This window comes from Stylophora pistillata, chromosome 13, assembly GCF_964205215.1.
Source record: "Stylophora pistillata chromosome 13, jaStyPist1.2, whole genome shotgun sequence".
NCBI lineage: Eukaryota > Metazoa > Cnidaria > Anthozoa > Scleractinia > Pocilloporidae > Stylophora > Stylophora pistillata.
The window spans coordinates 24,423,426-24,435,549 of record NC_142531.1 but is presented as its reverse complement, the minus strand read 5'-3'; the positions used below and the strand labels follow the sequence as shown (position 1 = coordinate 24,435,549).

The following is a 12,124-nucleotide window of genomic DNA, read 5'->3' as shown; positions in this document are numbered from 1 at the left end:
CAAACCTGATCGTGGTGTAACTAGCTATGTTTGATTATCATTAGATTGACTAACAGTCTAAACGAATGATTGGGTAATACATGGAGGGCTGGATGGACTAACAGACGACAGGACGGAGGGATTAAGAGGTTTAATGACGCTCTAACTAACTGTCTGACAGAATTTTACACTGACAGAGGAACTAATGAACCACTGGAAAACTGTATGGGAAGACTGTCTGACAGACGTACCGACGTACACATGAGTTAATGGACCGACTAACTGCCTTACCCAAATTAGCTAGTGATGAATTGGTTGATTGAATTGGCTGTTATTTACTTTATTTGATGTTTGTGGTCAGTTTATTTTTGTTTCATTAACACTTGACTGGAAAAAGGAAACATTAACTTATTTCCTTAATGTATCTCCTTTATTATACTGGAACACTCCATCATATTTTTGGTGAAAAAAAGATACCATGACCAGGTAGAATTACTATTTTAATTGACTAAAAAAATCCACTAAAGTTTTGAGTTGTGATTTCTCAGTTCAGGCTCAAGTTTGATCACTTTGAATGTCATTTTTCTCAATACAGCCATGTACGGTGTGTTTTTTCACGACAACCAGGAGCCAGCGTTTTCTAACTACCGTCTGTGGGAATCTCTTGGCTTCGTGGTTGCCTTTGCTTACGCCAACTACCTGTGTATTATAACCAAGTTAATCATTCTCTTGGTAGTTTTAACCATGAGCTTGGTCGGGTATTTCCTCGCCGAGTATGTGCACAAGACTCAAATCGACCAAGAATACTCTCTCGCAGACGGCATGGTTTTAGAAGAGGCCAGCCAAACGAGATCGTAAAGATAGAATAAGTACTATGTTGATTCAGTTTATAATGCGGCTTAAACTTTGGCCAGTTATTAGAGTGGTTAAGTAAGTGATTTATCTGTTATGGTGTTCAGGTTAATTATAGGAGCGGATTTTAATCACGAGGTATAATGTTCTTTGGTTTCAATCCTTTTCAAGTTCACGTTTCTGCAGGAAAGCTCACCTGTCAAACTCTTGATCAGGAAAATCTCTTTTTACTTTAATTTTGGAGAAAAAAAAACTTTTCTACACTTTGTTTGATTTCTATTGCAGACATCACTGTTGCCAAGAATCTATCGATAACAGAACGTAGTAGAATCCTGCATTTAACACTATACCTCTTTAAACATGCTCCAGGAAACTTCAGCACACAGATGAGGAAATTTTGGGATATGTTCCCCCTACATTATTATTATTACATAGGTTATTTGACCACTCCCCATAAGGGCTTTTCAGGACCGACACCCACCCATCCTACCCCAGGGGAGGACGTCCACCACACAGTAGTCTCGTGCGTGGGAAGTTAACGTCTCCTACCCCTAACCCTGCAGGAGACGAAGCTTACGGTTTATTCGTCTTTATCCGAGAAGACTAGAATATCCATCCATTTCTTGTCACAGAAAGGTAGCAAATTCTCCGCAGTTATATCAAGACCATGAGTATTGGTCCGGCCAGGGCTCGAACCCCCAACCTCCCGCACAATAAACTCCTATAACTGAAGCTCGTTGTGGTCTAAAATTAGACGTAATAGTAAGGACTTCGGCGCACCCAATTGGACGAAAATAAATTTACGTCATCGAATGGTTATCCGACCGAAATACCATATTTCGCGCTCTTGTGGAATTGAAGGAGAAAGCTGTAAAAACGGTGTTGTCTAACCCTCTCATTGGTGTAACTGAAATGGTATTTTGTATCTTGCCGCTAGTCTGCCATAGTTTTAAGTATAGTCAGTGAATGGTGTGAAGAGTAACTGAGATTTTAACATTGGACAGTCCATAAATAAAGATTTATATATCGACGCTGATCGTGTGAGACCTACCTAAGGCAAACCACATATTAAAGGATCCCTTCCAACCACAATACATTGCGCGCGCGATATGTGAAATCCGCCATTTTCTCTGCCATCCGGTATTGGACAAGTCGTGAAGTGGAAAGAAATCCTCGTTCATCCGAGTACATTTGCCTCACTGAGGTCTTGAATTTCCTCAATCGCGTTCCAAATTTATTGTTCTTTCTATTTGACTAGGCATCAAAACAATAATAGAGGCGCGCAGGGTATTGTGGTTGGAAGGGATCTTTTAAGTAGACACTGCGATAAGCAGGCATCGACTAAGGCTTCGAATTTGTCCTCTCACTCTTAAAAAAGGAACCTTTATTCCACGGACAGCTCAATAAACCCTTTGAGGGTTTAAAAACTCCCTATTCAGCAAACAAGTAATGAGAATACTCAAACTTATCAGGTTGAGGTTAATATCTTGATCTAGCACCAAATTCTTTTAACTAGGTTACAAAGAAACGTCAAGCAGTCAGAGGGGAGAATTAAACAGATCTTGGGAGTTAAAGGGTTAAACGGACTCGATCACTAAAATTGAGCCTTTTTGTGACCCAAAGCGGAGTAGTAAAAGCCAGAGGGAGTCTAACCGGAGTTCACAGCTTACAAAAGTTTCTTCATTATCTTAACTTATTGCCCACACAAAAGGAAGGTAGTACACTGTACGAGTTAAAGAAATGACAATTCTTTGCACGAAAATAGCGATAGCCTATTTCACGATATCTAAAATCAATAAATGTCTTCTAATATCACTTTAAATGTATGTGGCCAGGCAGGTTTCTTTACTGCTTGTAGTGCAGTGGTTCGTTGGTTGATGACTTGATCATTTAACCAGAGGGTAAATCATCAAAGTCTTCAGACTCAGCCAAGCTAGGTACGCTCTCTGATCTTTCTATACTACCGGGTCCATCCCAGGATGCTTGAAGACGTTCCTGATCAATAGGGTCGTTTTTCGGAGGCATGAACTTGACCCCGCTGGGTTTTCTCAAACAAACCCCGCTCTCATTATCATAATTGTAGTCATCAAATGAGAAAGTGAACACCTCGCTTTTGTCTTCTTTTGTCTCAAAAGGTTCCTTGATAACCTTGGTATCGACGTCTTCTTCGTCAATTGGACAAGTGCCCTCTTCTTTACCCTTTTGGAGATATTTCCAAAATCTCTTTTCTACAGATATCTCTTCCGCCATCTTGAGGATTTTGGGTGACTTGGGCGGCCTTATTGGTGTTACCTCAATTATATTTTCGTCAGGTGACTCGGTGACAGCTTCTACCCCACCAGTTTTCAAACTTCGAACTTTCTCTAGGAAATTTGACGGTGCCCAACCTACAGAATGGCTTGAAGTGCGCACTAGCCACCAGCCCCCCTCCGATTCTTCTAAAAGCTCAACCTCGGCATTCTCTCGCAGATTTACTTCCTGTTCACCTTCTTTTTCGTATAATCCCATAGCGTAGAATTTTTTATTCACCAGCTCCGGCATATTTTCAGTATATTCTTCGCCTTCTTCCTCGTCTTCGTCTTTCACATCAGGTTGTTTGTCTTCATCACCATGGGAATCGATGACAGCGTTTTCAGAGCTAGATCCATGTGCGGTTTCCTCAACCGGGAATTCAAAATCCTTTTTTGTTTCCTCTTCCGGAAGTTTAATCGGGCGGAAGTGATAACGTTCGTCGGAACAAGAAAGTGGGCGACTTGAGTTGTTGGAAGTCTGAGCTAGCAACGGGCTCGGGATAGGACTCGTCCCGCGGGAAACAGTTTCCGGATCCTCCTCTTCCACCATTGATAAAGGCCTGGGCTTCAATAAGCCATTAATCTGCACATTGCTATTTTCAGAATTGACCTTAAGGGTGCTCTTTGATTCTCCGCTTAATCTGCATCCTGCTCTTACTTCAGTTGGGTCTTGTTTCTGACGCGGATTTCGTCTTCTTTGAGGGTTCTTGGTGACTTGATGAAACTCAAGATTTACGTATGATCTCGCAGGCTTTGAGGTGAAACTGTTATCTTTCCCAGTAGAGCTGGAGACTGCCTGGTTTGCTTTATTCGTCTTCTGGTAAAATTAGGATGTTAAGAACAAAGCAAAAATTAAGAAATGGACATTTTCTATCCTATAAAAGGTGTAAAAAAACTAACAATTCGCACCACACTCTTTTTCCTGGCTGATGGGTCCCACGTTTGTCTTCTTCCTGGAAGAAAGAGAAAGCTTTATTTATAGAAGGTAGCACTTAATAGCTAGAAACTAATGAACTTGTGGTCCTCAGAACACCCACCCATCCCACCCCAGGGGAGGACATCCATCACACAGTAATCTCGTGCGTGGGAAATTAACGTCTCCTACTCCTAACCCTGCAGGAGACGGGACCTACGGTTATTTCGTCCTTATCCGAGAAGACTAGAATATCTATCCATTTCTTGATATTATAGAAAGCTATCAAATTCTCCTCTGGGTGTTGGTCCAGCAGAGGCTTGAACCCTCGACCTCCCGAGCAACAGTCCGGTGCTCTCCCGATTGAGCTAACCAGGAGGCGGAAAGGAGACGAACTGTACTTTTAGAAGACAAAGGGAACAAAGATCATTAAAATTAGTCAACGGGGTAGACTGCTGGACCAAGGAAGGGACGCACCAGAGAAAGGCGACTGATATGAATCTGCTTCTGCGCGAATTCTATTTTCCTTACCAGCAAGCACAGAACTGCTATTCAAACGCGTGTCTCTGAGCATAGCTCTCACCGCAGCCTGTTTTCCTTTCTGTCTTGCATTGAACTGGGACGAGGCCACCTCTCTCAGATACATTGATGGAGCCCAGCCCTCTTTCTCTTCAAACCTACCGCGAGAAAAATTATCTTGTTGCTCGTAGACACCAGTCAACATACTTTCGAAATTTTCTTTGTTAGATTTTAATCCAAACATTAATTATTTAAGTTAGGTTTCTCTAGAACATGATTAGAACTCACTTGATGAGCCACCATCCATCCAGATTTTTCTGAATCACCTTCACCACCTTTCCCATTTCAAACCCAACCTCATCTTTAAGTTGAGGCTCATAGACGTCCATAGAAATATATGTTTCCTCTGTGTGTCAAGAAAGACAAAATCAGAGCAGAGCAGTTTTTTTCCTTTTTCTCTTTTTGACAATTTCGTACAAAATGAATCTTCAGGATAATCTGGAAGTCAGCAATGGGCCCACGAAGGATTCTTAATGTAATTGGAACAAAATTGAGCATGACAAATTGGCATTAGCAAGCGGGGGAGAGGGAATGATAGTACCGTAGATTAGCCGCATTTTGGGGAATGGGAGCATAAATTTGCCATCACCCAAGGTTATGATTCACAGGCGTGTTTCCACAGAAAGCGACAAACAGAAATGTATAAATTCTGGACCGAAAGGGAAGTTGATGGGGAAAAAGGTCATTCAGCTGGCTATTGTGGAGCGACAGTGTATACTTCATACATAAAAAAGGTGAAGAGATCGTAGCTGTGCACTTTACCCTCTCCTTCCTCGAATATCTCTAACACCTGATCATCCATGCTGCCGTCCCGGGGTTCAAGATAAGATGCTGGTACCCAGCCCACCTCTTTGTCAAGGTCCACAAACCACCAACCTTCAATGAGAAGCATAATAGTAAAATATTGGTGAGATCACTTGAAAGACACCAGTTATTTAAATGAAATCAGCTGAGGATCTAAAGCTAACCCTGATGCAGTGAAACGAAGAGGAAGTAAATCCATGAAAAAATATACCCCGACAATTTTCAATGAACAAGTCGCTGCTGCTCTGGTTATAGCAAAAAGAAGTCATTACCACGTAATGGAAAAAGGTTGCTGAGTAAGATTCAAAATGGTGGGGTATGCAGAGAAATTTTCAGCATCTTTGAAGACGATTTCCAAAAATTAAAGGTTATGTCAGTTACTTTTCGGATTTCAATTTCTTGCCCTGAAAATTATAACGGAGTGGGCAGGGCACGCGCAGCGAAGGAAGCCCTCAATACTTAAAAAATTGTAATAATTATAAACCATGAAGCCAAGAAAATTTGATTTATCACATGGTCTATAGAGAATGAGTTCATATGGCTGTCACGCCTTTAACAAGCTGGACATTGCATCACTCACCGTGTTCATTTTTCTGGATAACTTCCACGACGTTCCCAGCGTTGAGACTTATGTCATTTACTCCTGTACTTTTGTAATCTGCGATTGCTACGTACTGCTCTAGTAAGAATGGCTCCGATATGTGATGAATGTCTGATACAGGAAATTTAAAAATTTCTCTTTAAAAAATCAATTTCTTATTTTTTAGTTGTCTTTTAATGCGGATATCCATCTACTTTTTGATCAACTAACTTGCAACAAACATCAACAACAACAAAAAAGCGTGATTTGCACAACATCGTGTTTGCAAAATCATTTCTACTGAACGCCCAATGTATGTCTCGAATTTACGACTAAATCTCAGGTTTAGAGTTTCACTCTACCGACTAAGCTAGTCGAGCGAGACATAAGTGCGAACGAACAGGAATTTTAAGAGATGATTGTTACTGTTAATTAAAACAGTGTGTACATACAACAACGACAATATAATTTGTAGGGTGAAGCTTAATTAATTGCAAAATTTTTTTAAAAGGTTTTTGACCCCTGGGCTCAAGAGTTCATGTTAGATATTGTTTGATAGTAAAGCTGGCTTACGTTTTGCTTTAGATCCACCTCTATCCATATCTCGATGTTTTCTAAAGAAAAATAAAAGAATAATATTTCATTGAACATTTCTCTTGTAGCGGATCGCCTTTGTTTGAACTGCAAAAATATTAGAATGAGCTCTAATGATATGATAACTGATGTCTTTAAACCACGGAATGTGCGCCTTGGTGCGAGTTGTAGATGAAAGTTTCGACCTCATTTGATATCATCGGGATGGATTCTCTCATAAAAAAATAATAAGACACAAGTGCACTACAATTGTTCACTTACTCTGCTTGTTCATGGTCTAATTCGATAACATCGTCGGGAAGCGGATGAAAAAATTTTATCACAGGATCCGATCCAGAAATATGTTGAGGTTGATGAACTACAGACTGAGATAAAAAACAAATCGTTATTCGAATTTAACGTGAATGGCCAATCAGCTTTGACAAAAATTTGAAAAAAATTAAGAAAAAAAATCTTGCAGTTGGTGTCGTTGGAAAATTTTGCTTTTTACTCTGACGAAGGGCTAACGCTCGAAACTTCAGCCGAAGAAACTCTCTATAGTCGACACGTTACATTATCAACTCAGTTGATAAAACAAAATTATATTTTGTAATGCTATCTATGGCCACCGATACAACACCACCGTTTCTCCACAAAACTACCCCTTTCTTTTTCATGTCCTTTAGCTATACACCCTTTGAAATACTTTGTCAGCGGCAAATGTGGAATCTGGTGACTAGTAGTCTAGACCGCAATATTATTAACCTGCGGTGTGCGTTCGGCACATGCGCAGAGACAGTTCAAAACGTGTGCTCGAGTGCATGAGAGAACCGCCATGTCGAAACTTGTACTCGCTATGTACTCGTTGTGTTGTTTTACTAAGCGTGGCCGCCCCTTTTTATTCTGTCACTAGAAGTTTCTGATTAAGTATTCGTTGATTAAAGTCGATTAATTCAGTCTTGTGGTTTACACAGCAAACTTGAAAAGATTATGGCTGCTCTGACTTCAAGAAATGAGCTTCGTTGTGTCAACATGACATGGCTAAGTTATAACTTACTTTGAGGAATTCTTGTACGACAGGCATTCTTTTTAATGCTTTGGCTCGTTTTTTAATAGTAAACCTTTCAGAAAATGACTTTTCTGTGGAGAAAATGTTGGAGACGAAATGAGATATCGATCCTAAAACGTATGTTAGCCAAAAATAGTCATGTTGACCAAACATTTATGGAGCTTCCTGACTAACTTTTAATTTACCTTTGAGCAGGGTTCCGAAAGGTGTTTCATTGTCATTGTTCAGGAGGAAGTCTTCTATTCTTAGTAACTTTTCCTGTGAAACAATCACACCACATAAGATCTCGTGGTGTTCTCATAGGTTGTTCAACTGGCATGAAACTCTCCACAAAGGGGGCACAAATTTGCTGTAAGAAATTTTTTTATGCCATAGTTGATGTAATCTCGGGGATATAATGCATTAGTTAGGAGACTAAAACGATTTCTTTGTTTAAAAGTTTATGTCAAGTTCTTTTTTGTATCGGACCATGAATCAAGTTCGATTGCATTCGAAGGATGTTGTACTAACGTCCCATCGCACCATTGATTCATTTAGTTGCCATATATATGTTGCAACACCCAAACAAATGATTACGTCAAGGAGCTCCCAACATAAGCTCAGGCACCGTGGTTTTTAATTTTGATTATTTCCAATTTTCATAGCCAGTCTCCTGTCGGACAGACTATGGTGAGATTCAGTAATACGAGTACCTGTAGTTCAAGGAGGTTACTGTAGCTTCTGTAGACTGGAGTGATGGGTCCGCTATGCCAATGAACTTGAATGGAGTATACCTAACGACGAATACAGAAATTAGTTCAATTGATTATCCTGTCTCATTTAGAATTAAGGAATATCAGAAAATGCCTCCATAGAGATCTTTCCTGCGCCTAGCTGTAGCTTTGGACATTGCGTTAAGTTTAGTCCATTAGAAACACCACTTTGTTGTTACCGTCGTAATACTGACTCGTTGAAAATGGACATAATCTCTTCAGAAACCTCTTTATTTTGAGAGCCTCATATTAGAGTCCCTTTATAGTCCCCAAGGATCTTGAATCCCTCGTCAGATCCATTACAATTTTGCATTTATTTTGTTCAAAGCTAATTCCTGCCAATAAAATGATTTTGATAAGATGTTTAATCGATGATTGGACCTCCAATGGCCACGTGTCCAGCACTTGCCTAAGACTGGAGGGCTGTTACTAAAGCTCTTCCGATTCAAGTCGTTTCCCGACAACCTCGTTCCCAGGGTCCTCCATCTTCCTCCTTTCTCGAGGGAGAAAGGGAAAGGACCCTGGGAACAAGGTTGGTTTTATGACCCTTCGAAAAAAGCTTACGTAATGTTTTCTTGGCTTTGTTCTTTTGCATATGTCCTCTACAGAGACGTCTCTGACCTGTGTTAGGCTCATGGCACTGGAATGGAAAAAAGAAACTTTTTAGAACTGATCATTCCTGGCATTATTCCCATGGCAACGCACACTCTGTTGGCTATTCATGAGCACATGTGTTTTGAAATAATGACCTCGAACATGCTATTAATTTATTTGTTCTCCTTCAGAAATTATAAAGCTTTGCGCTATTTTAAGAATAACTAGTAAAATACTTTTTCTTTTTATTGCTCAAAAGAAAAAAACAACTACAAAAAAAACTACGTCGCGTCAAAATTTAGCGCGCCCAACGTGGGGCTCGAACCCACGACCCTGAGATTAAGAGTCTCATGCTTTACCGACTGAGCTAGCCGGGCGACGTGCTTGTCGCAACAATTATCAATTGACTGTTTAGTTCACTTTCTTCCTCTTCTGTGGACTCTGAATTAGAGCATTAATTAAGTTTATCCCTGATTTTTTGCGCTTTTAATAAGTTTTAAACCCTCCCCTCACATAAACAGTGATTCTATCTCGAACTTTCCTGCAGCAAGATCCATTTGCAACTGGCAACCCCTAAGAACATTATCCGCTCCCGTTTTCCTTACGTTGTGGAACTTCGCTTGTTTACAGCAGAGCCGGAATAAGATTGAACAAACTTGGATATCATTTATCGTTAGAAATTAGGAAAGGTTCGACTACACTCCGCCGGCTTCTCGTGTAATCAAAGGAAATTCTACCTAAACCAGTCTAATGGCAGGGCTACACTTAATACTTAAAATTACTTTGTCTTTGTACTTATATGTTTGTTCTATCATATTGGTAGAGTTACTCACACATTGTACAAATAAATGACAAGCAATTAGCAACGAATTACTCATTGTCGACATGTACAGACTTAACCAAGCGATTATATCAACCTGATTCATCTCTTTAGATTTTTTGTGGCGATGGCAGCTTTCCTTTTCGCGATTCAAATGCGAGGGCAAGGAAGCCGAAAGTTTGTTACTTTCAAATGAGAAAGACATGCGATACATAGTAATGTAATTATCGGATTAAGTCAAACATCTTTCTTAGAAATCTAAACTGTTTGATTAGCTATGTCCGGTCATTAAACATATGGCCTCGAAAGAAGGGTAAAATCAAGACAATTCTTTTTAATGAACTGAGCTTATAAGGTTGTTCTTAGTTCTAAAAAGGTCTACACACTTAGCTTGTTTCTTCCTTATTCGCCAATATCATTTAATGCTTTAGGAAGTAAAAGAAACTTAGGAAGATTGACAGAGCCATGCCATTAACTTACGTCAGTCAGAAACTTCTCAGTGATGACCGGCTGAAATCCTGTTGACATGAATTTCAGACAATGACGCACAAAAATCAAAACTGACAACAAATCGCAGGGACTACAAAAACTTTGTTACGAACTTCAGGAAGTCTTGACTGTCTTTACTTCGAGCAGAGGAAAGTTGTTTCCTAAGGGACGCAAGCTAGCCCTGGTAACCCTGAGTGACCTGGTTAAGAGAATTAAATGTTTGAGACCTCACAATCAAACGTAAAATCATAACAGTTATTTATCCTAAAGGTAATAGAGTTTTCTGTTTTCAGCCGTTTTGGGTGTCCTATTTTTATGAACACGAGGCATTTGATCTTGACGTCAATTTATCAAAAAATAATTTGCGTGCGGTACCAAACTACTCAAGTAGAAAAGGTGTGGATGACTTTCAGACAAAGGAGCCGCACGAAAAATCAGAAATCTAGGCTATGAATGATAACCTTGCTTATTAATCTCACTCATTACTGCGAAAATCGCTCTCACACTCATTTCTTTAACCGCGGTTCACAGATATGATTTCCATATATTCAAACGTTGACTCGCCACTTCACGGGTTTATTACGAACCAACATAATGAGCAGCTCCCAGTTGGCTTGTGAGCTCAGTTGGTAGAGCACTGCACCAGTATCGCAGCCGGGTTATGGGTTCGAATCCCGTACAGGCCTGAATCTTTTTTCAGGCCTTATTTTCACTACTGCAAAGATCGCAGTTCACATATATGGTTTTCACTTTGTATTCACAAACGTTTACTTACCATTTTAGTCGGCGGCTGCAGGGAAAGCTAACAAATTTAAGGTGGTTTGTTATAATTTTACGTAAATTACTGTATTCGTCTGTGTCTGGGATTTAAGAAATATTTGATATACAAGTATTCTCCAGTTTTAGTTCGTCGGCGTTAAGGATTCTGAAAAGACAAATAAAATCTTACCTGAGAGTTAACACCGGGATCCTTGGTTGTTACAACATCAAGTTACATTGATATATCACAGAGTTTTTCACAACTTCAGACTGTAACTCGAAAAACACTTTCCCGGCCGAGAGTTAGGCACTTCAAGTGAAAGCGATTTAGAAATCTTTCAAAGTAAACAGATTATTGTTTTCCATATTTAAATCACGCCAAATGACTGAAAGTTTTTGTTTACAGTGTGAGGTGGCTTTATTTTTGAACCAGAGATTTAAAAAAACTTCTGGCGATTATACACTTTTAAGCTCTCTAGATCTCATTATTGTTATGCTGAACTGATGTTACAATATAAGCTGCTTCGACAAGTTTCTCAGGTCTATTGTCGTGCCTTTTTCTTCAGAAGAAAACGCCACCATTTCTTACATTCTTTGGTAACTACTAATACGAAGAAACCAAGGAGATACCAGTACACAAATATAATAGAAAATCGCACATCACTCAAAATAACCACTGTTATCTTGAGTTGGAATTCTAGTTTTTCAAAGTAACCAGTGAAAAAGCTAACTCCACTTCGGTATTCAACCTTGATTTCAGCCGTTTTCTCAAATCCGGTCCTCAACCCTCCCAAGAGGGGAGGGGAGGAATGCGGGCTCATTTCCCGAACGGTGGTTGGTTATGGGAGTCCAACCTGTATTGCAACGAAAAACTATCAACATCGAACTCAAAGGTTACCCAAACCCGCTGGCTGCACTGAGAACAAAGGGTAGTGGGTCACCTGATAAATTATCCATTGAATGATGGGAAAATTTTCCTAAACAAAGACACATTTGTTGTTTGGATTATTATCCCCTTAGCTTCCTCACAAATTGATAATTACTATATCAGGCAACTAATTTTTGGATTT

At 39.8% G+C, this 12,124-nt stretch overlaps 2 protein-coding genes and 1 non-coding gene across 8 annotated transcripts in view; 1 reads left to right on the top strand and 2 right to left on the bottom strand.

Moving 5' to 3' along the window:
- LOC111341048 (N-acetylglucosamine transporter UNC93A) overlaps positions 1–1,862 on the top strand; it is a 6,822-nt gene extending 4,960 nt beyond the window's left edge. For both annotated transcript variants that reach the window (XM_088744121.1, XM_022947994.2), the window contains exon 6: positions 575–1,862. In XM_088744121.1, coding sequence (XP_088600247.1) covers positions 575–837 — 263 coding nt within the window. In that variant the 3' untranslated portion in view covers positions 838–1,862. The remainder of the gene's footprint in view (positions 1–574) is intronic.
- Positions 1,043–12,124, bottom strand: LOC111341019 (uncharacterized). 5 transcript variants are annotated; one of them, XM_022947951.2, is made up of 14 exons: positions 11,245–12,124; positions 10,287–10,494; positions 8,957–9,032; positions 8,333–8,413; positions 7,826–7,898; positions 7,629–7,711; positions 6,854–6,957; positions 6,572–6,612; positions 5,999–6,130; positions 5,377–5,490; positions 4,843–4,960; positions 4,567–4,712; positions 4,023–4,075; positions 1,043–3,939 (listed from the first exon to the last, which is right to left on the bottom strand). In XM_022947951.2, exons 3-14 carry the CDS (start codon positions 9,026–9,028, stop codon positions 2,722–2,724), a joined length of 2,235 nt encoding a protein of 744 aa, XP_022803686.2. In that variant the 5' UTR covers positions 9,029–9,032; positions 10,287–10,494; positions 11,245–12,124; the 3' UTR covers positions 1,043–2,721. The 5 variants fall into 5 exon arrangements, with proteins under 5 accessions (XP_022803686.2, XP_022803691.2, XP_022803693.2 ...); XM_022947956.2 differs by having other exon boundaries at positions 4,032–4,075; XM_022947958.2 differs by having other exon boundaries at positions 1,043–3,936; positions 4,032–4,075.
- Trnak-cuu (transfer RNA lysine (anticodon CUU)) lies at positions 9,291–9,363 on the bottom strand. The gene has a single exon. It is a non-coding gene; the product is annotated as a tRNA-Lys (tRNA).

Excerpts from the sequence above, each read along its gene's own strand:
- LOC111341019 (XM_022947951.2), bottom strand. The coding sequence starts at position 9,028 with ATGAGCCTAACACAGGTCAGAGACGTCTCTGTAGAGGACATATGCAAA. Across the intron at positions 6,131-6,571 it reads AGGTGGATCTAAAGCAAAAC|ACATTCATCACATATCGGAG; the intron begins GTAAGCCAGCTT and ends TTCCTGTATCAG. Across the intron at positions 4,713-4,842 it reads GATGGATGGTGGCTCATCAA|GTTTGAAGAGAAAGAGGGCT; the intron begins GTGAGTTCTAAT and ends TTCTCGCGGTAG.